This window comes from Gallus gallus, chromosome 21 (genome assembly GCF_016699485.2).
Source record: "Gallus gallus isolate bGalGal1 chromosome 21, bGalGal1.mat.broiler.GRCg7b, whole genome shotgun sequence".
NCBI lineage: Eukaryota > Metazoa > Chordata > Aves > Galliformes > Phasianidae > Gallus > Gallus gallus.
In genome coordinates this window covers 225,633-248,784 of record NC_052552.1, presented here as the reverse complement: position 1 = coordinate 248,784, position 23,152 = coordinate 225,633, and the positions used below count along the sequence as shown (strand labels likewise).

Below are 23,152 nucleotides of genomic sequence, written 5' to 3'. Positions count from 1 at the left end.
CCCAGTTAACCCTTTTATAGTATAGGTATGGTGGGTACTTCCAGTGATCATTGAGGGAGCTTTTTCTTGTGGTGTTGACAGTTCTGAGCCTGGGGAAAGAGGTGTTTCCCCCTCCATCCCTTCTCGCTGACCTTGCTGCCAGTCTCTTCTCATTAAGGTCTGTTTGATGATCATGGACTCACCACCGGGGCCTTGATGATGTGCCTCTGTGGTCACAGCAGTGCTGCTGAGGCAAGAAAGAGACCTCCAGGTGGCATGCAGCCCACTTTCAGCTCAGGAAGTTGTGGAAGCATTGTGTTTCCATAAATGCACATCTTTCTTTCTTGTTTTTACACAAATACTTTGACTCTTCAGACTCGTGTATCAAGTTGTAACTGCTTTGAAATGTGATTATTTCAGTCAAATCTCTCTGGCAAGGAGCTTCCTCCTGAGAGGCATCTGTCAGGCCCTGCCCCGGTGAGCCCAAGCTCTAAATATTCAGATGTGATCAGAACGTTGCAAAACCACGTTGTGTCCTGACAGGTCTTATCTTGTGTCAGGGGATGAGCAGAGAAATGCCTTCTGGCCAGAACATGCAAAGTTGCCCCCACAGCTCTGGAGCCCAATGACTCACTTGGAAAACAGAATATACCTTTTGGATGGTGCAAATCTTGTTCCCCAAAGCACAGGAATCTGCCTTGTCTAGGAATACACGAGCAAGGTGACCCTCAGAGAAAACCACTGAACAGTGGAGCAAGCCTCTTTACTTTGGATTTTTCAGGGGAATGTGGCCAAGTTAGTTAAATAGTGTAAGACCATTGCCTGTAAATCTATCTTATCATACTGAAGGGACACTGGAGCTTTGTGATCTGACTGAAGGACTTGTATGCTGCAGAGTGGTTCTACTCACTGTTTTCAGCTCAAGTTCAGTCTGGTTTACCTCAGTTGTAGTAAACGTAACTTCAAAATTTAACTATTTAAATAGGACTCAAGACACTGCTGTTACTCATCTGGGAAGATTGGTGAAGTTTTTTTCATCCTTATAACAATTAATTCCTATTTAGTCACCCTTAAATGTCCAACTTAGTTCTTTTTTAAACAGGTGAGAAACTGAAGTCAGGAAACCTACTTCCCTCTTTTCTGTCAGACAGTACCTAATGTGCTACAGGTGACTTTAGAAATAACAGAGGTTTTTAATCATGATAGGCTATATAATGCTTTATTGCCAGGAAAAGCTATTAGTTAGTGGGGAGGAATTAGAATTAATCTGTGCAATGTGAATTTTTGAATGCTTTGAGGCAGTGTTAAGAGGAAGCTGAATTCAGCGTTTGTTGCATGTTAAGCATTTTCCATTTTGAAGTTCCCAGTAAAAGTAAAGCTCAAATGCAAAACTGCATAAAGTATTCAATGAAGCAAAAAACCAAAATGTATCATAAATAAGTATATTATAACTTTATTAAACTCAAGACATGACAATATTCAAAATACAAAGTGAATTCTTCTTTATTCAATACTGTACATGATGCAGAAATATCAGTGCATTTCTATAGCATGTATTTCACCTTCATTTAGTTTGTACTAAAACAAATAAAAAGTAAGCTTTAAAATAGCTCAAACATCTCATTCAGCAGTTCAAATTGTAAACAGCTCGTCTATTTCTGTTAGGAGGAACACATTCATCTTTTGTACCTCCGTTAAAGAGCACCCTTTCTTCTGTGCTTATCTGCAAGAGGGTAAATGTAATCACAAGAAACTGCTAACACACAAACGTGGCAACTCAATGAACTTTACTGGAACACAGAAGCAGAACAAGGAAAAATTAAACAGCAAGAAACAGTGTCAGAAGCAGAAACAAATAGGAGTGACACTGTTTGTAAGTGGAATCATTTTTTTCCCCATACTCTCCTCCTCTCCTAAAATACTGAACAGAAACCAGAACACAAGACCAGCTTGTGTTATGCTTAATACACCCAATTTCAGATGCAAGATGAGCATGAAGTTGTTGTGGCCTACTTATAGCAATCATATACCTGCTCACATCCTCTGCCACTTCTTATGACACGAACCTTTCTAGGATCCAGCGGGAAAAGAGCAGCAGCAGAAGCTTAGCAATATCTGGTCCATATTTGTCTCTCATAGGAAGAACTGCAAAATTGAGCCAAGTGTCCAGGAACTAAAAGAATCCACAAAGCCTATCTCAGTTCCACGCTGCTTCACTTTGAAAGTAAGTCTACTGGTTACCAATTAAGTTGTAAAATGGATTTAATAGTCTAAAAATATTTTCAGTATGCTCGACAGGCCTGAAAGTTATCGGTTATCTAAGTGATATTGCAGTCACCTTCTTACCAAGTTGGTATTTCATAGTGAAAGAGAATAGAATCTCTACTTGGCAGTTACTGTGCAAAAGAAATTTTAGAAATGCCTGGTACGAGAACTGTACTGCATTATCTGCTCTGTTGTCAGGTTTGTAAGGAACTCATAAGCAAAGTTAAATTTTTTTTAGACTTATTTTGATAACGTGACTACCAAATACACTTATCTAAGGTAGCATATAACTGGCCAACTGCAACTACCATCTCTGTATGTTTCTGTGCAATCTTTGTCAGTTTTCAGGTATACGTACCAAAACAAAAAAGAGACTTAAGAAACATACCAGAGAGGTGCAAACTAAGAGGACTTTACCATCCACTACCTAGTTCACAAAGGACAAACCTGTCCTACTTTGAGAACCTTAAGATCTTTTTAACATGATAAAGTTTGGCTCCATCCTCAACAACCCAGATGAGCTGTGCTCCCAGAGGCTATGGAGAAACCACATAAGACAGATGTTTCCTTTTCAGATGACCAGCTATGTCCATTCTAGGTTTCGAGTCCAGTCTTGCTGGGACCGAAGTGGCCATGCAGTCACCAGACCAGGACTGAACCTCTGTATTAGAACTAGTTTCTTCTGCCTCTCTGAAGAATTTCTCATACTTGTCTAGATAGGGAGGCCTTTCAGGCAGCAGATAGTAGTGTGTTGAACTGGCCTTCTTACCGTTTTCAATAATTGGAAGAATGCAAGGGACCCTGTTGGAAGATCCTTCACTATTTTGTCTTTGTAGAGCTTTGTTGCTGACATATTTAGGATCGGGTGCAAAACTCTGGGTGGGGGGCATAACCCCATTGAGGTATGATGGCAGGCTTTTAGGACTTGGAGTACGGGAATTACTACGAGACAAAGGTTCTCTGGGGGGCACTTTGGGAGGCCTGTCTTCATCACTGTATGCACTAGAAGCAACTTCTGCTGACCACCTTCTGTAATCTGGTTTGAGAGCCCTTGGAGGTATGGGAACTCTTGGGGGGATCTCTGGTTTATCTTCATCAGAGTTTGGAGAAGACCTGTTTAAGTGTCCAGATAGTCTCACTACTGGTTTATTAAGAGAGCCAGCTGGTCCTGAATGGGACCTTCGCAAACGTCGATGCAGCTGCTGTGGAGGAGGGTAGATACTGGATATGCATCCATTTATGCTTTGTGTAGGGTTGGCATCTTCTGTTTTTGGTCCTGTTGGAGCATCGAAATATGCATAGTTGATTTGTCCACAACCTCTAAAGCTCCGCCGACTCGAACCACTGGATTTAAAAGGAGGAAGTCCATAATCTTCTAACAAGAAGTCTGTATCTGAGCTAGTCAGGAACTCCACTTCTCTGTCAACCTCGTCTGGAGTAATATCCTCAGGGACAGGCAGAGGGGGTAGTGGCCTGGAGCTACGGTCATTGGAAGATGCAGACAGAAATTGAATTGGCCCATTTTTTATTGGCATATGAGGAGGTGTTTCCTCAGAAACACAGCCTGCGGTTAATGACAGTTTACTAAAGCCAGGAATGAGCTGGTCTTCATATCTTGAAATTGGCTGCTCATTTCTGGGACTTACAGGAGCTGGACTAGATTTCTGAGATGGGACTTGGAGGCAACTTTCAGCAAAGCTGTGGTCATTTGTGGAAACGCAGTTGGAGGAGTGTCCTATAAAGGTGAGAAAGTCTTAGAAACTTTTCTAAGTCACATTTTACCATGTGATTTTGCCACTGCATATTTAACTGTTTAAATCCTTTTAATGCAACAAGTAAGTAATTCCTGCTTAACAATGACAAAACCAAGCATTAGCTGTTTACATGTCTCTTTTAGTCTGGTAGTTATGTGCTTAGTTAGGAGATCAGTTGATTGCCACGTCTGAGGCCACTGCTCCAGTTAAATGAGGTCGTTAAGAGACCTCGTCCACAAATGTTAAAATTGAGCTGCAGATGCAAGGATGCCAAAAGACAGAGCAAATGGCCTTTTACTAATTGTTTTTTAATTATTAAATCAGGATTGTAATGGAATCTCAGAGGCTTGTAAATATAAGGGAAAGTGTGGTGTTCTTAATCACATTCTTTTAGATGTTTTTTAATAGTATTTTCTTGAAATGTCTGTATTCTGTCACCAGAGGGCAGCCTTATATCCAAATTAAGAAAGCATTCAGCATCTTACTCAAGACACATCCATTACACTCCCTAAAGATAAGTGTCAGTCTTTATACTTACCAATGGATGGTAAACGTTGCTCTGCTGATGGATTCAAGTTATATGCCACTGCTATGGGGTCCACGTTAAAGAAAGTACTGAAAAAGAAATCGAAAGTCTTCACTGTAAGTAAGCCATAGGTTGGTACCAGTAGAAGTATTAAGAATACTTCTTTTCATATACATGATAGTTCAATAGATCAAGTATTACACTCACTTCTCAAATCCACTGTGGGTACCCCAGCAGGTTTTTAGACCCCCCATGCCTTGACTAGCATGAAGAAATCCAGTTTTCAGTGGGACTCTCATTTCCTGAGCAGCAACTCCTGCAGTTGACATTGTGTACTGCTCTGTGGTGATATCTCCCAATTCTAGAAACTCCCAGGAGCTGACAGGCTTCTTGCAGTTTGCATTCCCTGCCAAATAAAGAAAGGGATATAAATATCAGAAATGCAAGTATGAGTTGACTCTGATCTGAATTTTCAGGGCCTCAAGGGACTAAATCTCTCTGTAAAAAGGCGTTGTGTCTCTGTGCCTGCCAGGAGGGAAACTTGACTAAATTTGTTCCTTTGTCAAGGCTTTTTAGCTACCAACCTATTGATACATGCAGCCACTCATCAGCAAACCCAATTTACTATTTCGGTCAGAATTCCAAAACTTCTTTTATAGAAAGCAGCGTCTATTATAAACAAACTTAAGCATCACAGTGATTTAAAACAGACACAATCCTCTAGCTATTTATTTAAAACCAGAAATCTGTTGTCTTGAAATCATCTCCATTTAAATTGAAATACATCAGGGCAGCTTATTTCAGAAGTCAAACGAGTGAGGGCCAACTACATCAGTGCACTACACGCACCATGAAAACCCCTTCACAGTATGGCAGTGCAAGAAAATGGTGCAGAAATAGGTAATGGCTTACAGTTATGGTACATCTGTTCAAAAAATAAGTTCTTCTGTGCAGACGTGTTGTCTTTTTCCTTTAAAGAGGAAAGACCCATTACACCTACCTGTGTAGGTGGCCAACATTTAAGCAGGATTAATTTGTAATCTAATGCCAACATTTGCCTTTCAGAAACAACTGTTTGACAAAGAAGTTTGTCATCCTATTCCAAATGTTGAACTGAGCCCAGTATTGATCTTCCAAGCAAATAATATCTGAAGTATACTTTCTGACTGCATATATAATTTGGAATACTTAATGACATTCCCTTTAAGAGTATGAAGGTTTTCTTAATCGTGACCTCCAGTGATCATGCTTCTGTCAACAGAAGTGTCTTTTATTTCCTAGCTGACACCAGAGAGTTTTAACCAGCAACTTCAGAATCCTAGACAGGAGGAGATTGGTTTTACTGGAAGTGAACAAGGCCCCAGTCAGCGTCCTATGGCAGCACAGCATTAAGGTTTTGGTTGCACTGATTTTAGTGAAGAGCCTGTTTTTCCTTTCTAAGCAACCTCCTTAAAACCCCAGTTAAGCCAGGTACCTTTTGCGTGACGCAGTCAAGTCAGACCCTTCCCAGTAATGGGATTTGCACATTTTCTAAGTAAAAATAAACACACTGTTTTAGAAAGTAATGATGTAGTTATGCTTAGCAAAATTAGTTCAAAAATCCCCAGTGGTTCTGTAACAGCAGCTTCTTCCTTATTGTTCTGCAAGTGCAAACAGAACCATTTTCAGGGAAGGGAGAAACTAGAGAAATCCATCCACCTTGAAGATTAGTGAAGCACAGAACAAACTGTACCAATTCTAAAGTTACATAGGTCTATCACTAACATGACTACAAACAAAACACCAATCCCAGCAGCTTACACTACTCAGACTTTTTTCAGGCCTTGCAGATCCCAGACTGATGGTAATGTAGGTGAATGACTAGGGAGGATTTTGCTCTTCTATTCCAGTATTTTTGAAGTCCAATATAAGTCACACGTGGAAATCACTGATAAAGAACACTGAGTAGTCAGCAAATGATAGTGTTCCACCTCAGTGAGCACACAAGATCTGACAAGAGCATGAGACATTGATTAGGGTATAAAAAAAAAGACAGGAAAGGGGGGCGGCGCTGCTGTCATTTGAGAGCACATGTAATGTGTTTGCTATGATAACACACAACCCTTGCAGGGCCTGTTAAGAGGCCCAACCTCCATCAGATCCCACGCCAAAACTACTGCTAATAATTACTGTGTCAGCTTTGTGAACGCTGTCTAAATCTCAGCTCTCAAGACTGATAGTTGCACAATTGCCTCTCTGAAATCCCTCTGGAATGTCAAGCGCAATTTCTGAGATGAATTTAAATATTTACATACTCTAGGAAAAGGTAATTTTTTTTTCCCCAATAGATGCTGTTATTTTCGAAAATAGGCATTTTACTGCTCTAAAACTTGCCTGCACCTAACAACCCTCTCTCTGTGAATTCACAGAAGGTGACTCGTCACAACACTTCAATGAGGAGCTGTGAATGGACGGAGTTATGAAACTGTCCTCCACGCCTCCAGCCAGGAGTACCATGAGAGGTGAGAGGTAAGGGACCCACATAACTGCATGTTGCTTTTCTCAGTCCTGAGCTCAGAGAGTTGAAGCCTACATTTTAAAACGTGTAGATTTATTTGAACAAACTATGTGAAGGGCCAGAAGGATATCTAATGGAGGAGTTTCCATCCCAACTGTTGGCCTAATATCACATCCTCAAAGATTTAAGGATCTATATTTACCATAAGTAATATCAGGCTTTAGCTAAAGAAAGTGGATGCCATGCAGCTACGCAGCATTCTGTATCCTTCGTGCTTGTTTGCTCCTCATTTGCACAACGTGTGTTACTCAGAATGGGCTTCCGGTTACTCTGCTCCTCTGTCCTACTTCCACATGGATTGTGGCACTGAGATCGCAGCGCTCTGAGTGCTTGTGAAGGTGGTACAGTTTCAGTGCTATTCAAAAGGAATGTGGTTAGTCCAAAATAAAACTACAGCTACTAATACTACAGTGTAGATACAAGCCATGGCAATTCCAGCATTTGAATGCACTGGGAAACTACCCAGTATGTAGTTTTCATGCTGTATGGATCACTAATTACTGCAGCCACACTACAAGCATTCTTCCATTTAGGAAGGAAGCAGCACTTTCACATACCTTAGCTCAGGACAATCACTGATAACAAAACCTTGTTACTCTGCTCCCCATTCACCCCCCAGCCCTGTTGCCACAGCCTAGTTGAGGCAAACTAGTTTCATAATGCAGGAAACTGGATTCTGGCTTGTACGACATCTGTAAACACTTCACATAGTGGATATGGCTGCTATGAAGATTCTCCCAAATTCCTACACCAATCTTGGACAAACTTTATAAATACAACATTGGCAAACAGCTCGTGCATTGTAAGACAAGAAAGCGTGGGAGTGAGATCTCCTTAGCACTTCTGAGAGGGGAAAAAATATGTGGCTACCTTAAATTGACAACTTATTTTTGCTCACCTTGCCACCACGTATCTGTAATGAATCTCAAAAGCAATTCACAGGAGGAGGGGCACATTTTTGCACTACAAGTCATCCACTCTAGCTAGCTGTTCCTTATTTGACAATGTGATGTAACTTCCTTTCCCCCCTCCTCTGACTTTCTATTTAGCACAAATACTTGAGATAGAGCCACTCCTTCTGATATTCAAGTGTTTTGGACTTCCAATAGCACTTTAAGAACCTACATTACCTTATTACACTTACTGGAATACTTAAACAGACCAAAACCAAAAACCAATCCCAAACAAACAAAAACCCAAACCCCCCAAAATCCCCTCAATAAACTTTGTTCTCCGGTGGTCACATCATCTCTCAAGTGCTTTCATCTTTGTAACCAGGTAACTGCCCTGAGCAACAGCCTCAACAGAAGGGTGCTTTAAATCTATTGCCAACCAGAAATGGACCATCCTGCTGTAGAACATCTCAGATGATGCCCACGTAGTGCAGACAGAAAACCACCATTCAGATCATGCCAAGTCACAAACAACGTATTCCACAACTCTGACACAGAAGACGATGGACAGAAAGACAAATGAGTTGACCAGACAATGGATCAGGATTCTAACAGTCATCTCTGCGGGGTTATACTGAAGCAGCTCATCAGGGAGTTCAGTTTGGGTAAAGCCCTGGCTGCCATTTCACATGGCCTACACAGCAAACCGGGAGGATCTTGCCAGTCACCAGCAGAAAGCTAATAATTAAACAGCAAGACAATAGCCTTGCATCGGCTTGTCAAGTTTGAGATGCATCTTTAAGGTACAGTTCTTTGCCCTCCTGAAAATGTTAACGTGAATACAGCCAGTTTACATTCAGGAAACAACTCCTGTCAAGCAGACTCAGTCATAACCGCAGCATCAGCCGCACTGCGATATGTTTTAAGGCAATGAGAAGGGGAACTGCCCTCCCCTGAAATAACGCCTGCACTGCAGAGCGACGGGCACGGGGCTTTGTCACGAAGTCCCCTCAAAAAGCAGGCCTTCGTGCAATAACTGAATGAAACGTCTGTGCGGGTTAATTACCACGGGGAGAAAATAAACCTGGGCACAAAGCGACGTGGGCGAGCGGAGCAGCCCGAGCCCTGCGGAGCGCACGCAGCGGATGCGCTGTAAAAGAGGGTACAGCGGCGGCTTCTGAAAATCCGAGGGGAGCGCGCCCGCAACACAGGAAGAACGCGCCGCCCGTCCCGTGCCGCCGCCGCCTCGCCTCGCCCCGCACCCCTGGGGTGGGCCGCACCGCCGGGACGGCGGCTCCGAGCCGGCGATCTGCAGCCGCGGCCCAACCGATCCTCGCTGCCTCCCAAGAAGCGCCCGCCCTCCCGCCCCAGCTCCTGCTCCGCCCTCCCCACCGGCGGAGCGGTTCCAGGCCGAGCCCCAGCGGGGCCGCTTACCCCGAGCGCCGCGCAGCTCCGCATGTCCCCGCGCGGCCGCCGACGCGACACGCACGCGCCGAACCGCAGCAGCGCCCCGGCAGTGCTGCGCCGCGCGCCGCCCGCCGCCCTTATAGCGGGAGGAGGGGCCGTACAGAGCACCGCCTCCGCGCGCCGCGCCCCCTCTCTCCCCGCGCTGCGTGCACGTCAGAAAATGCCTTTAAAGCGGTAACGGCTGCGTGCGTGCCTGAAGCGGTCGCAGCTTCCGAGCGGTGCTGCGGGGTACGGCCGGGAAGTGCCGGCAGCGCGTGAACGAGCCCTGGTATCGCCCCCCCACCTTCACGCCAGAGGGCCCGCCAGCCCCGGCGGAGCGGAAGTGGCGCTCAGTAGGCGGGCTCTTGCTGGTGCGAGGCGGAAGTGGGCCGGACTTCCGTCGGCACTTCTGGTATACGCTTCCGGTCCGCTGCAGTCGGGGTAGGGGAGCTTCCCGCCCCCCCGTAGGCGGTGGCAGCGCGGGAAGCAGTTTGGCCCCACCCCGCCCAGGAACGAATGGCCGCTGATGTCCCGCGCCGGCCGGTGAGAAGGGCTGCGGCTTTCGTGTCTGCGCTCGGATCTTTTTGGGTCTTAGGCGTTCTGTGTGGAAACGATGGCTGTGTGTGAGGGACAGCGAGTGCTCGCCTTGAGGCGTTTGGGAGTCGAATACTTAATCAGCGCTAAAAGACAGCAACAACAGAAAGACACGCCCCGCCCTAAAGAAAACCAAAAGACTGCCTCTGCTGTAGGAATGGCTCCTGTCAGCCTCCTCTTTCCGGGGCTCTGTGTTGAGATCAATTAATTCTCATGTACCATTATTTACTAGTTTGAAAACTTGCCGTTAAATCTGTTTTGTGCTACTATGCCCTCATCGCTTTGGTGAGCAAAGGAACGTCAGCAAAGGGCTCTGAAATTCCCAGTGATGAGAAAACTACCAAGAAAATGCATTCACTGTTGTTGCATTCGGGTCGTTCTGGCCAAGAAGGAAGGGTGTGTGATGTCAGATCACAGCGGAGATTTGTCAACTCCTTTCTTTGCTTTTGCACGATGTGAACTTCTGCCTTCTCCCATGGGGGTTTCTGTTGACCTCTGGTAAAAATTCCCTATCTGCCCTTGTTTTTAGGGGATGCTAAGCTGTCCTCACGCGTTTGTATCTTAACAATTGTTTACAGCTTTACAAACGGGGGTGATGTGAATAGAGAAGGAAAGGGTATGAACTAGGAGAGGTTTTTCCAGTGTTTTAGTGTTTTTTTCTTTTTTCTTTTTTTTTCCTTTCCCTCAGATGTGAGAAGTCACAAAGCTCTAAAGCTGAAGAGACATATAGGTGGGTGAGAGAAAGTGAAAGACACACAAGGGGCATGGAAGCCATCAAAGGAAAGAAGAACAAACAAGTGAGTTTTTGTCTTTATGATTAAATAGGACGCTGTGTTAGAGTGAGACTGCACTATGGTGTGCACTTGTTTAAAGGAAGTGGCAGCTTGTAGCAGATGATGCCTTGCAATGAACTGCGTGTGGTCAAAGACTTATTCCAAAAGCAGTTCCTTGTATTTCTTCTTGTATGGGAACTGCTGAATCACAGCCTAAGCCACTGATTGAGCACCTGGGGAAAGGACCCAGTCAGCCCTGGGAGCACAAGTGAAGGCAATGCAGCTGTGGGACAGGAAGGGGTGGAGCCTGGCTGCACCTCTCCTAGACCCCATTTAAGGGCTGAGTGCCACTGGGGAAGGATTTCTGATTGGAGGTTTCTTCTTTGTGGAGTCTTTCCTGGGAGGTGAGGTCTTCAGAGATGGGTGAGCACCTTTACTGTTTCTTTGAAATACCATCCTGTTTGTGTTGGTTCCATTGCTGTTCTACTCCTGTATTGCCCTTCTACAGCTTTAATCTTTTCTATTGTAACATTGCTGCTGTGGGCTTGAAAGCTGTTACTGATTAAATATTTCTGTGGATGTACTGTCTGTGCAACTTAAGTTATTTTAAATTTAAACCGTCCTGTTTGCATAAATGCATTGAGCAGTAGGGTGGCCTTGTTTTATTTTTGATTCTAGTGTGTTGATGTATGTATTTACTGATGACGTGAATAACGCTAAATGCTGTTGTGACTGAATGCAAGAGACAAGCCTTTTGTAAGATGGGCTTTAGAGCATTGACATGACTTGAGTAGGTTGAACTACAGTAGTGGTCTCTTCTGGTGGGAACTGAGGGATAATAGATGCTCAGGCTTTTAACTTGTTTGTGCCTGGGAAGCTTTGGCTCACAGAGAGGATGTTCAAGTGTTGCATGGAGATGGTGACATCTTATAGCTTCTGTGTTTCTATCAGTGTTATTGTGTCAGGATTTTAGAATTTGAGTCATGTACAAGTAATGCAATTGAATTTTTCTCTTACTACCCTTAGTTTTTGTTCACTGAAATCCCATTTCCTTTAATTTTTGATTGCTTTACTGGATAAAAACACTTATCAATGGTGTTACTTGCTGTTGGAACATAGTGAAGAAGTAAAACAATGTAATCTCTTTATAATAGATTCTGTGCTAACTTGTGTGTAGAGGAAACTAAATTATGTACTGGCAGTTACATTGTAGTTTCTACCCTTTCACTGTGATATACAGTATTTCAGGACTTTTCAACCACCTTGCAGTTCTGTTGGCAAGTATGAACTACTTCCTGCGATTTGATAATTGTCTTAAAAAATAACTCTTAAGTAATCTTAGCATTTCTGCTACAATATCAAAAAACTAGAAGGACTAAGTCATGTCCTGAAGCAGTGATGGAGCACCTGGTGGGAAGGCGGAGCCAGCCCAGAGTTGCTCAGGTGCATGCAATATTCCTTAATGACCAGAATAGGTGGAGGCAGGATCCTTCCCAGCCCTTGCTACAAATATAAACCAGCGTAGTATTACAAGGTATTTTAAGTCTTGGAGATATGGATAACAGAGTTGTCTACAATTAATAAATGAAAAACTGGATTTTTGTGGAAAACAGAGTTCCTTGGACTCCATACTGCAGAGTGAATCTCTGTGAAGCTGGAGATGCATCAATCAGAATTGTCCCATTTCTAGTTCGTTTTGCAGTGTATACCTTAATAATCTTGTTTCTTTAGTAACTTCTCATTTTTAACACTTAACACTTTTGTTATTTCCCTCTGAGAGGAGAAAGTTGAAAATATCAGCAGCTGGAGCAATGAAAGCTGCAGCATCTCCTTGGGAAGCTACAAAATGGTGGATGTTACATCCCATGCTAAGATACTTACATGGGAAGTAACGTACCTGACATACTATATTAAGTGTGTGTATGTATAGCTCTTATGTGGTCATTCTATAGATTGTTACATTCTATGAATAGTAACTTCATTTAGCAATAGCTGCTGCTATATTATAGCTTAATCCTACTTATGTGCATAAGCTGCTGTTGAGCAGGAAGCTTGTATGGATTTTTTTCTCCCCTTGTTTTTTGTTGTGTGCACCTCCTGATTTGGTTACCTGAAAGGAAATAAGTAACTAAGACAGTCTTTTTTTCTGCCTTGTTAATGACTAGAAGAGATAGTTGAGGCAAGTAATCAGGGAGAAGAAATTCTTCCTGAAGAGAGGCAAACAAGGTGTAAGTTGGATGTGGTGGTGCTCGTTTTTGTGTGACTAATTATGTGAATGGAAGTAGCTTAGATACGCTTCTACAGCACCTCCAAAGGGGCTCCTGCAGAGCTGAGACAATCTGTCTCTTTAGTTACTTTAAATGTAGCTTTATCTACCCCATATAAGGGGTTGGTTGGGAGAGGAAAACCTAGCAAGAAGCAACGCGGAAGATGGTCTGTGAACCATCGTGGAAGGTTCTGAATTTAATTTATATGGTAGATTAATATTGAACACGTTGGCCTTTGCTTGGGTGCTTGCTTCCAAAATGAATGAGTTGAATCCCTCATCTCTTCGATGAAAATCACTACCTTTACTTCAAGCAGAATAAAGATGTGCCCGGTAGGAATTGAACTGTGTGTGATCCTTATGTAGCTCTGTGCCTTATTCAGGTCCTCAACTTCTGCTTTGTGGTAGTCTGACAGAGTGGTTCTGCATATGAATGCTGATGTTAAGAAATCTGGATAGCTCTCTCCTGCCATAGTGATGCAGGCATTATGAGAATGTAACCAGCAAACACAGTAAATAAAATTCTTAGTTACTGAAGCTTTCAACATCTATCAGCTTGGAGAGAGGGAAATGAACTGAAACATATGTTAATCTGAAGGAAGTCATAATATGTACAGGGTGCAACAAAACTGCTATAGTTTCACTTGAACTGATAGCAAACCAAAGTCTGTCACGCAGCAGTAGTAAATTCATGCTGCTACGTGAGTCAGTAAATTATCTCGCCTAAATTGGAAGCGGATAAATTTGATATTACTTTTCACTGTGCAAAGGGATATTTTGCGGCATTCTGTGGTACGTAGTTTGGGGTAGAGAAAGATGTGTGGGTGTGCAAGGAAGGGGCAGGGCCAGTAAGTTTGAGTAAGGTGCATCTGTAGATTAGTAGTGCAGGCTCTCAGGTTGCAGCAGCACCAATATGGTACTGTGTAGTCCTGATGCTGAAATCCAGCCTTGTACAAAGCCTGAATAATGGGCCCTGGGTGAACTCACTCTATACAAGACTTTAAAGCAATTGGATAATGCTAAATTGCCTCTTAGCTCATCTGTACGAGCTGACACAGATAGCAAATCTTTTATGCTTCAGGCACATGGAAGTGGTTTGTGGTGCAAAGATAGTATTTAAAGTGGAAGTACAGAATGGCTTTGGTGAGCTCTCATCTGCACACCCTCATTACATCTCTGAGCACTGTGAACACCGGAAGCATTAGCATGGGCTGAAAAACTGGGCACACAGACTGAAGGAAAACACCCATTAAGGTTGCAGAGGAAGTGCCTTGTGTCAGGTTGCTGGGAGAGGACATCGCCTACTGACCTAGAAATCTGTTATTTTCTTTTTTTCTCCATGCTAGAGGCAATATTGCCCTGGACTGACATTAAATTTGAACTGTTCTTTGGCTATTCTTAGAGCATGTATGTATTTTCTTTCCTTTTTCATGTTTTGGCTGGATATTTCCATCATTTTCTGCCTGTGTAACTGGGCACTCAGCACAAGGTTCAGCTCAGATCCATCTACGTGGATATTCTGATTCCTTCTGGAAAGGACCACTCATTCTTTAAGTTTGGAGCCAGTAAGGAAGGGCGCAGGATTAGGAGAGCCCTGCAAAACTTGTTGGAGTGTAAGGATTCATTGTTGTTGTCAATGATGAACGTATGCTTATTTCACTGGTCAGATTTGTACGAATGCAATTACACCGGGCAGGTATAGGGTAGAATGAGTGTGCTGCATTTCCAGTTTAGCCAGAAGACCCACAGAAGGGAGGAAACTCATGGGTCAGTAAGGGAGGGCTAAATTAGAGGTTAGCATATGCAAGTGTCTAGACAGCAAATACAGACATACTGCAAAAGTCAGTCTGTCAGGGAGTGGAGAGCGTAGATTAAAAAGCCATTTCAAAGGCATGTTGCCTGGATGGGGTAATCATGTGCTCAGGCTTTTTCAGTACATAAGCATAAGCTAAGTGAGGGAAGAGATCAAAAAAGGACACCAAGATTGACGCAGATTCTGTAGCAGCTTAGACTGGAATGGAACTTGATAAATTAAAAATAGGTGGTTGTTCACACTTGTGTTTCCCAGAAATGGCCACAGTCCCATCTGTTTTTCACTCTCCATCCAGTACCATTGGAATGCCTCAAAGAAATGTTACATAAATACTGCTGACGTAGACGCGTTGTTATACAGTTCTTCCAAATCGAGTTCCTTGTTGCTTTCAGGCACACAAACTGGTCGCCAGAAAGCCTCGTCTGCTGTGCTGGATTACCCACAGCTTGTTCTGCTTTGGTATTAATTGGGTTCTTTCAGGGCAGTGTTGAGAAACTTCCAACTGCAGTTCACTGGGAGGACCATTTGAAACTGAGGGGTTGACTCAAATCCCGGTCAATGTTTCTCTTCCCAGAGCCAGAGGGCTCTGCCAGCCGATGGGCTCAGTGTGTTTGTATGGCCTGTAGGTGCAGTGTTTCCATGAGAGCGCTGCATTTTACTTTGGGGGAGGTTCCTGGGATGCACTCCCTCACTATATTGGGGGGGGTCTGCAGCACAGCTGAGGTTTGTTTTTATCCTTCCCAAGAATTTATCCTAGTCTGTTACCTTAGTTTACTACTCTGTTTATTTTCAAACATGCTGCTTTTTATCATGGTGAGCTCATTCTATAGGTGTCTTTTGGGTATCCAAGGAGGTAAGGGATGTGTATTGTATCAGGCTGGCAGCAGTGGGAGGTGCCAGGTGTGGGTGCTCAGTGCACTGCAGCAGTAACTTCAGCTGAGAAGCAGTAGTTAAAAGCAGTGCTGAGTGCATTGCTGTAGAAATGTATAGTTCAGGAATTTGGCTTCCAGACACTATAAAGCTCCATTTTATTTGTATTTCATGTTCTGCCTCAGCAGCTCATGAGGAAGGGGACACAACGGTCTGCTGACTGCTTTTACTTTGAGACGTGTGTTTGTATTTGCACTACTGGTTCTTTATTATGGATGTTCCCATGAGATTGTGCTGCTGGATTTGGTTGTTTTGTTGTCACGTCAGAAATAAGACATGATTTTAATGTCTCTTCATGAATGACATCTACAGTTCTGGAGCCTAAAGTTTACTTAGATGAGGTATGGGTTTTTGTGACTTTTCTGAAGAGCTGAGCACTTGAAGATCAAGTGCCTTTAAGATCAGGTTACCTTAAAACATTTCAAAATGAACATCTAAAGCATGGATGTCACTCATAGATACTTGCCATAGGAATGTGCACACACACCTGTCTGTATAGGATAGGTCTCAGCTCTACTTGTGTGCAGCAGCACTGGCTGCAAGCAGGTGAGAAGGGGAGAAAAGCTGCTGTGATCACAGTAATTGTCAGAAGAACCTTTTTGTACAACACTTTGCCATCTCTTCCCTCTCCCGGTTTGTGGTGGTGAAGGCTGTGTGGGTTTTTGTTTGTTTGCTTTCTTTTCAAACTTCATTGGTTGGATTCATTGGGTCAGAAGCTGAGCTTCCTCTTGCATCCAGCGCCCACACAGAGCGGATTTCAGGCTGTTGAGAAATATTGCAGAGTAAACTGGTGCACAGTTCGTACTTTTGAACCTTGTAGCAATTGCTGGAAGTTGCTGCTGTCATCAGTGCAAGTTAGCAGAAAAGCAAGGCTGGGGATATGCTGAGTGGCAGATAGTTTATTTTCATGTAATTATCCACAAAGGTATCTGATTGCTAGAATTCCTCCTGTTTTATTATCTTTTTAAGAGATCACTTCTTCATGATACATTATTTATATTTTCAGTGTATTGAATCTTCTATGAAGTCTGGCAAAAAAAAAAACCACCACGATTGAGCAGAGTTTTTTTGGTGCCGGTGTAAGAATAATTGTAAGAATAGCCATCTGCATTCAGGAGTGAGAAAATGGCTGTAGGAGGGTCTTGGTGTGTTCCCTCATCCTGTTCCTGGATGATAAGTGTTTGTTATCCCTCCATCTCCTTGTTTGCTATCCCAGTGTGCTCACAAACACAGCAAGAATCATTTTCTTTGAAGCTTTGCGACTGTGAATCCTATCCCAGGTAAACTTCAAAATTTCCAGGAAGACATAAGTACTTCTCTTTAAACATAATGAGTTTGTCGTTTTCTCCTTCTCTAATTGGCACTTTCCATTCTAATCAACCAACACCCACAAACTACACAGCCACATGATCTTTTCAGTTAATACAAATCGTCATTTCCAGTCCAATAGACTGAGTTAATTGTGCAAACCTGCAACACACCCATAAAGCACCTATCTAGTTTGTTATGCAATGATGAATCATGAAGGAAATGTGGAGTGTAATTACAGTGATGTAAAGATAGTAGAATGAAGCCAGAATCAAAGTATAAATGATAATCATCTGTATTAAATGTTTGTTTCTGCATGCTGTTTTCAGAAACTACTTACACGATAACTTATCTGGCTGCTGCACACATGCCTGGCACATGTTTTGACAAGTTAAAAAAAAATGACCTGCCAACCTGTAAATAAGCTGAACCCAATCTGCCATCAAAATACTTTTTTGATGAAGCAAAGACATGTGACTCAGATTTGACACACAGGCTCTTTCTAATGTGGGTGTGATTTGTCAGTTTTCTGGAAGATTAAAAATAAGCTTCCTGAAAGTTTAAAAATAAGGCTTTTGTGAGGAATTTGTGATATGATTTCTAGTAATGCAGGTTTTTACCTCCTGCTTTCCTTATCCTCTTATTCTAGCAGGGAAGGATGCTGTCTGTATATCAATGGGAATGGCAGGGTTTTGCAGAGGGCAAACTTTTCTAGTGTTGGGTTAATTATCTCTCTTAAATCTTCTTATAGCTTTGAAAATAAGCTTTACATACACAAACACATGTGCAGAGGTCTGTGTGCTCAGTACTCTGCCAGCATGCTGTTGCACACTTCCCCATGCTGTTCACTGCCTATGAGAATGTTTGTCTGCCTATATTCTTGTCCCCAGCATACACCAAACACCAGTGATAACCTCCGGTAAACACATTTTTCCTTGTCCATCAGAATGGTATTGTATTCCAATGCAGTAATTGACAGCAGTTGAGCTGTGCTGTCTCCTGATGCCAGCTGGCTCTCTCCCAAGCGACAGCCTGTATTTCAATGGAAAACCTAATCCAGAAGTATGTGTAGTGAAAGTATAAGTTCATGTATCTTAAAACAAACAGATAAGGCTTAAGGAAAGGGTGGCTTTAAATAGCCCATGTCCTAGTAAATTAACCATTAAAAGTGCTGCTTCAGGGCAGGGTGAGCTCATAGTACTCTGAAGGGTTGGTCCTGAATGTCCTTGTGCCTCAGCACTGAATGGTGGAGGAGGACCTGAAGCAGGTATTGGCCTTAAGTCATCATTTGTGATAGATCAGTAGAGCTGACTGCTAAATCCATAGCAGACAATGGACAGAAGGCAATGGTTCGCTCTGCTGAGTGCTCTTTTTTATGCTTGCTAGTGGCTTGTATGAGAGGCAGTACACGGAGCTGGAGTTGAGTGAAAGGTATTATGTAAAACAAATTGTGTTTGATGTAAAACAAAATATACAGTAACACATTAGAACACATTGCCAGGTGAGGATAAAATGCTCCTTGTGTAAACAACCCCACCACAAGAGTCAAGTACAAGGATATTGGCAGATGCCTCAGTGTAGTTCTTCCCTACCAGTTCGTTTGCTGAGGAATTGTTCTCAGTGCTCTTCAACATGTGCTTTGAAATTGCTGTGAGCATTAAGATAAATTAAACTCAGCCTGGAGAAAGAAATTGCTTTAAGCTTTACCTTTTGCTCTGGGAGGCATGTGACTGGCCAAAGCTGCTGTCTGTATCTATGTGACTGATTGATTTGCTGCTCATTTCAGTGCCTGGTAGCTGGGCTTTGTATCCTATGTGACAACTCCTGAGTGCCTGTGATTCTCCTGAGGCTTTTTGCTATATGGAATCTTCAGAACACACTTCTGCTTTTTTAGAAATTGAGATGCCTGGGACTACTAAGTGCCATAGAAGGCATGTTAAGTATATTTAATCACTTGAATATACAGTTTCTGGTAAACTGCCTATACTGTCCCATTGCTATCCATACTTGAGAGAAACTGGAGCTGCTTGCTTTTACACCATGTTATGGCAGCTGGTGTTTGATTTGTAAAGAAGATATCAACAGTGCTGTTTGACAAGCAAGCAAATGGGAAGATGTGTCATGAGAGTCATTGCTTTTTGGTGTCAAAGTGGAAAGGATAGGCTTGACAATTTGTCCTGATAGCTGAGTGACCCAAAGTCACCTGATGTGTGATCCAACTGCTGGAGTTGGGCTTAAGGTAGCTGGGATATCCCAGTCTGTGATATCTTTGTTTGTAAGGTTGAATTCTTTTCTCCTCTTGGGTGGGGGTGTGGAAGCAGTCTGTCAGCGTTATACATCAGTTACTATAAGTTCACTTGGAATTCCTTCAGGGAAGACTTGCAAAGTGGGACTGCATCTCTCATTTGCCTGAAGTTCTTTAGAAACACGTGGCACAGGAGTCATGATAGCATTGCCTCATAGTGGAAGTTGTGCCTTCATCTGCACTGCTCTGTCAGGTAGTCTCCAAGGCAGGACCTGAAAGCAAACTATTTGCCAGTTCAGGACATCTTTCTGTAATGTTCTGTAGAATGCTGCAGAAGAGAGGAAGGATGAGATTCCAGTGCTGCTTTTGGATGCAGAATATAAAAGTCCAATTTTGAGCCGCCTTGAAGAAATTCAAGCAGAAGAGGTGGCATGAGATCTTTCTTTGCAGGAATGTACAGGCATTCTTAGGTCATAGCCCTGAGATAGCTGGTGTTGACCTTGTGGCTGATGATCCCACCTGGAGGAGGAGGAGGTTGGATGAGGGACCTCTTGAGGGCCCCCCACCACTCGAATTGGATCATATGTCAAATTCATATCAAAAGCAGGTTTCTCTATGGCTAGAGAAGCCTTTGTAAACATATCAAACTATGATGCAGGTGCAGGATTGTCTGAAAGTATGCCTGTGCAAGGAGCAGGGGTTATGGAGAATCCTAAGGATTTTTATTTTGGCAAAACAAAGGAGAGAAAAAAAAAAAAAAGGCACTGACTTCACTGTTGCTGAAGTTGAAGCAGGAGGAGTGGGACAGGGCAACAAGTTGGCCAAAGGTGAGGGTGTTGCTGAGCACCTACCTGCCAAGTGCTGGAGGCACTTGGCACAGAAGGCTCTGGCCCTGGGGGTGATGGGAAGACTGAGTGCTTGCCTGAGGTAGCCCAGCAGCTGACTCACAGCTTGGCAGGCATTGCACTGATGGCAGCTGCTGCTTAGCATTGCATTAGAAGTGCTCAACTGGAAAGAGAAATGAAAAGCTTTATGTGAAGCATTCTTTGTTGCTAGGATGCCGGTTCTGGTAACCTGGGAGAGAAAAGGTTAAGCATAGGTGCTGCATACAGTGTCACAGTTACAGCCTTCCCTGGGCCTCTGGCCAGCAAAGCCAGTATTTCAGGTTGGATAGGATTCAGGAGAGGCTAGCCTTCCTCTTCAGTGTGTTAGATTTGGCTGCTCTGAAGAAACTGAACTGGAAATCCGATGAGAGAGGAGCTGAGGCCATGTCACCTTTAGTGATGCTTTTCTGTAGAAATGGGGGAAATGTGATTGTGCTTCATCTGTATATAACTGAGTGAGGAAGATGAAGCCATTCATTCTTCAAGGCTGCTATGGCCTTGGCAGAGATGTGTACTATGTCCCTACCACCCTTCTGAGGATGCTCACTGGTGCCTTTTGTACAAGTGGAGTTGCCATTCGTACTGGAGAAGATGGTTTGCAAGTCCTTTGTCATGGTGGCAGTGCTGAGAGCTGCCTGCCTGCAGTCCTTCCTCAAGGATGACTCCAGCCCGTGAATGTGACTCACAGTTCTTACTTTTGTTTAGCAGACTCTTGTGGTGCTCCTCTCATCACTGTATCTACTTAGCAGATTTTGTAAAGAAATTTCCTGCAGAACAAGCAAGCCCTTACGGATAGTACAAGGGAGACAAGACAGTTTACTGAGCCATTCAACCCCACTTGAATCCCTTCTGCAGATGAGATAGGCTATTACCTAAAACCCATGTTAAAGAACTTCTGAAGCGTTGGCACTTCTACCTGTTGATCTTGTCTCCCCAACTGTCCCCTCTTGGTCACCTGCTGGTTGTTCTTACCAAAAGATTTGTTTTCCCCAGGTACAAAACTAGCAGCTCAGATGTTTTCCAGGGTTATGAAGATGTGAGAGCTGGACCTTATAGAGGCTCTGGTGTAAGTGAGGGTAGTGGCTTTTCTGTAGCAGAGAGAGGCACTGGAGCCACAGTGATTGCTTAAAGTGCAGTGGGTGTCATTGGCCTCAAAGTGACAGGGAATTGCACATGGGAAACTTGATAACCACATTTGCTCTTTCTCTGTATGAAAAGTTCTTATCTGCACATAGGATTAATATTTAACTTGCATATTGCTTTAGGGAAGCTGGTACTGACAACTCATTTAGAGAAGACAGAATTAGATGGATCTTTTTCTTCTGGTCCAGAGTATCTACTCATTTCTTGCCACCAGCGATGGAAAGATTGCCTCTTTCAGTGCATATTCAGTGCCTGACACGTTGAGCATGGAGCTGTCAGGGGAGGGTCAGGTGAGGGGTTAAGAAAAGGTTCTGCACTGAAGCAGGTGGGCATGGCTCAGGCTGTCCAGGGCAGCGGGCACAGCCCCGAGCTGCTGGACCTTAGGGAGCTTTTGGACAATGCTTTCTGAAACATGCTTTGAACTTTGGGTGGTCCCGCTTGGACCCAGGGGTTGGACATAATGATCCTTATGGGTTCCATTTGACTTGGGGTATTCTGTGATTCTATGAAGTAATAAGGCAATTTCCACAGCTCCAGCCTCTGCTTGACTAACCCAGATGTTTCTTCGAAGTCTGTACCAAAAAAGTATGTGGTGCTTTCCTTGTGTGATCTTTCTTTGTTAATCAGAGGAAAATTAAAAAGAACATTTTGACTGACTCCTCTGCATGGAATGCTGAGAGAGGAAACTGGAATTCCTACTTTCCTACCACTGGTTCTGTTAACAAACCATTTCTGTTTCCTGTTGACCAGAGAGTCTTAAGTAAGGGAGAAGTTCTGTAAGGGAGAGTCAGTGAAGCTAAGTTATCATCTATTGCTTTGTCAGACCTTGGAAAGGAAAGGTATGCTTCTGAAGCACTTGTGGCCATCAAGGATGAGCAGCACAGAGGATCTGAGCTGATTTTCATCAAGTGGAAACACTGTCAGCTCAAGTAATAGCATCCCTAGGGATAAAAGCAAAATAAAAGCTTCTTGTAAGGAAGAGAAAATATATATATAATATATATGCACAAAAACAAAGCAGTAATTGGAGATAATCAGTCTCAGGAGATGGAGCCTCTGAGAACTCTAGGTTCTCCATCTCTTAGTTGTGGGAGGTGGTGCAACCCAGTGTATGCTGGTCAGAGAAGAGTTCATTGCTATTCTCCTTTGCTGTTCTTCTTCCATTGCTCTCTACCAAGCACCTGATATAAGTGCTGTACAGAAACTACAGCTTCATCTGTGTGAGTCAGAGGTTGTTGGGAACCACCTATACACCAGCCAGATGGCACTGCCTGTCTGCAAAGGGCTATGATGCAAGAGTACTTTATTCAGTAGTATAGCAAACTGCTTGCTGGAGATCCAAGATTTATACCCATTAATACTCATTTGTTCATTTAAGCTTAAGAGCCGTACAGTAGAGTGTCAGCTCAGATCTGCTGTCCAAATACAGGCAAATTCCAAGCCATGTAGAAAACAGTGGGTGCTTTTTCTTAACTGCACATGTTTAAAACCTTCTGTTTCTGCCTCAGACTTGTGAGAGACTTGTTCCCTTGACAAATACCTAGGTGCTTTGAGCAGGCTCGGTGTTAATCTGCAGTGCTGCATCTCCTGCTTGATGGAGAAGCTTTCAGGAGCACCTACAAAGATAGCATGCTTTGAAGTTTCATTTTTGACACTGAGTGACAAAGCCAATAATAAAGCCTGCAGATCTGATAAAAGAGCATTTGTAATTTGGTAGACTTAATGAGGGATTAGAAATGAATTCTCTTGATGCAAAACACTTAAGCCTGGTCTTAT

General features: G+C 43.4%; 2 protein-coding genes across 17 annotated transcripts in view; one reads left to right on the top strand and one right to left on the bottom strand.

The window, feature by feature from the left end:
* Window positions 1-1,407: 1,407 nt before the first annotated feature.
* Window positions 1,408-9,765, bottom strand: ERRFI1 (ERBB receptor feedback inhibitor 1). Of its 4 annotated transcripts, XM_040651257.2 has the most exons (5): window positions 7,980-9,492; window positions 7,224-7,436; window positions 4,732-4,930; window positions 4,537-4,613; window positions 1,408-3,979 (listed from the first exon to the last, which is right to left on the bottom strand). In XM_040651257.2, the coding sequence occupies exons 3-5, from the start codon at window positions 4,851-4,853 to the stop codon at window positions 2,781-2,783; spliced, it is 1,398 nt and encodes a 465-aa protein (XP_040507191.1). In that variant the 5' UTR covers window positions 4,854-4,930; window positions 7,224-7,436; window positions 7,980-9,492; the 3' UTR covers window positions 1,408-2,780. The 4 variants fall into 4 exon arrangements, with proteins under 4 accessions (XP_040507191.1, XP_046759167.1, XP_046759166.1 ...); XM_046903211.1 differs by lacking the exons at window positions 7,224-7,436; window positions 7,980-9,492 and adding an exon at window positions 9,725-9,765; XM_046903210.1 differs by lacking the exon at window positions 7,224-7,436.
* A 148-nt stretch (window positions 9,766-9,913) lies between these two features.
* SLC45A1 (solute carrier family 45, member 1) overlaps window positions 9,914-23,152 on the top strand; it is a 37,384-nt gene continuing 24,145 nt past the window's right edge. For 11 of the 13 annotated variants that reach the window (XM_015296985.4, XM_046903201.1, XM_025142719.3 and 8 more), the window contains exons 1-2: window positions 9,914-9,963; window positions 10,703-10,811. The gene's annotated coding sequence lies outside the window, so the exon portion shown is untranslated. Of the gene's footprint in view, window positions 10,513-10,702; window positions 10,812-23,152 lie in introns of all 13 variants that reach the window. The other 2 variants (XM_025142718.3, XM_015296986.4) reach the window with 1 other exon arrangement.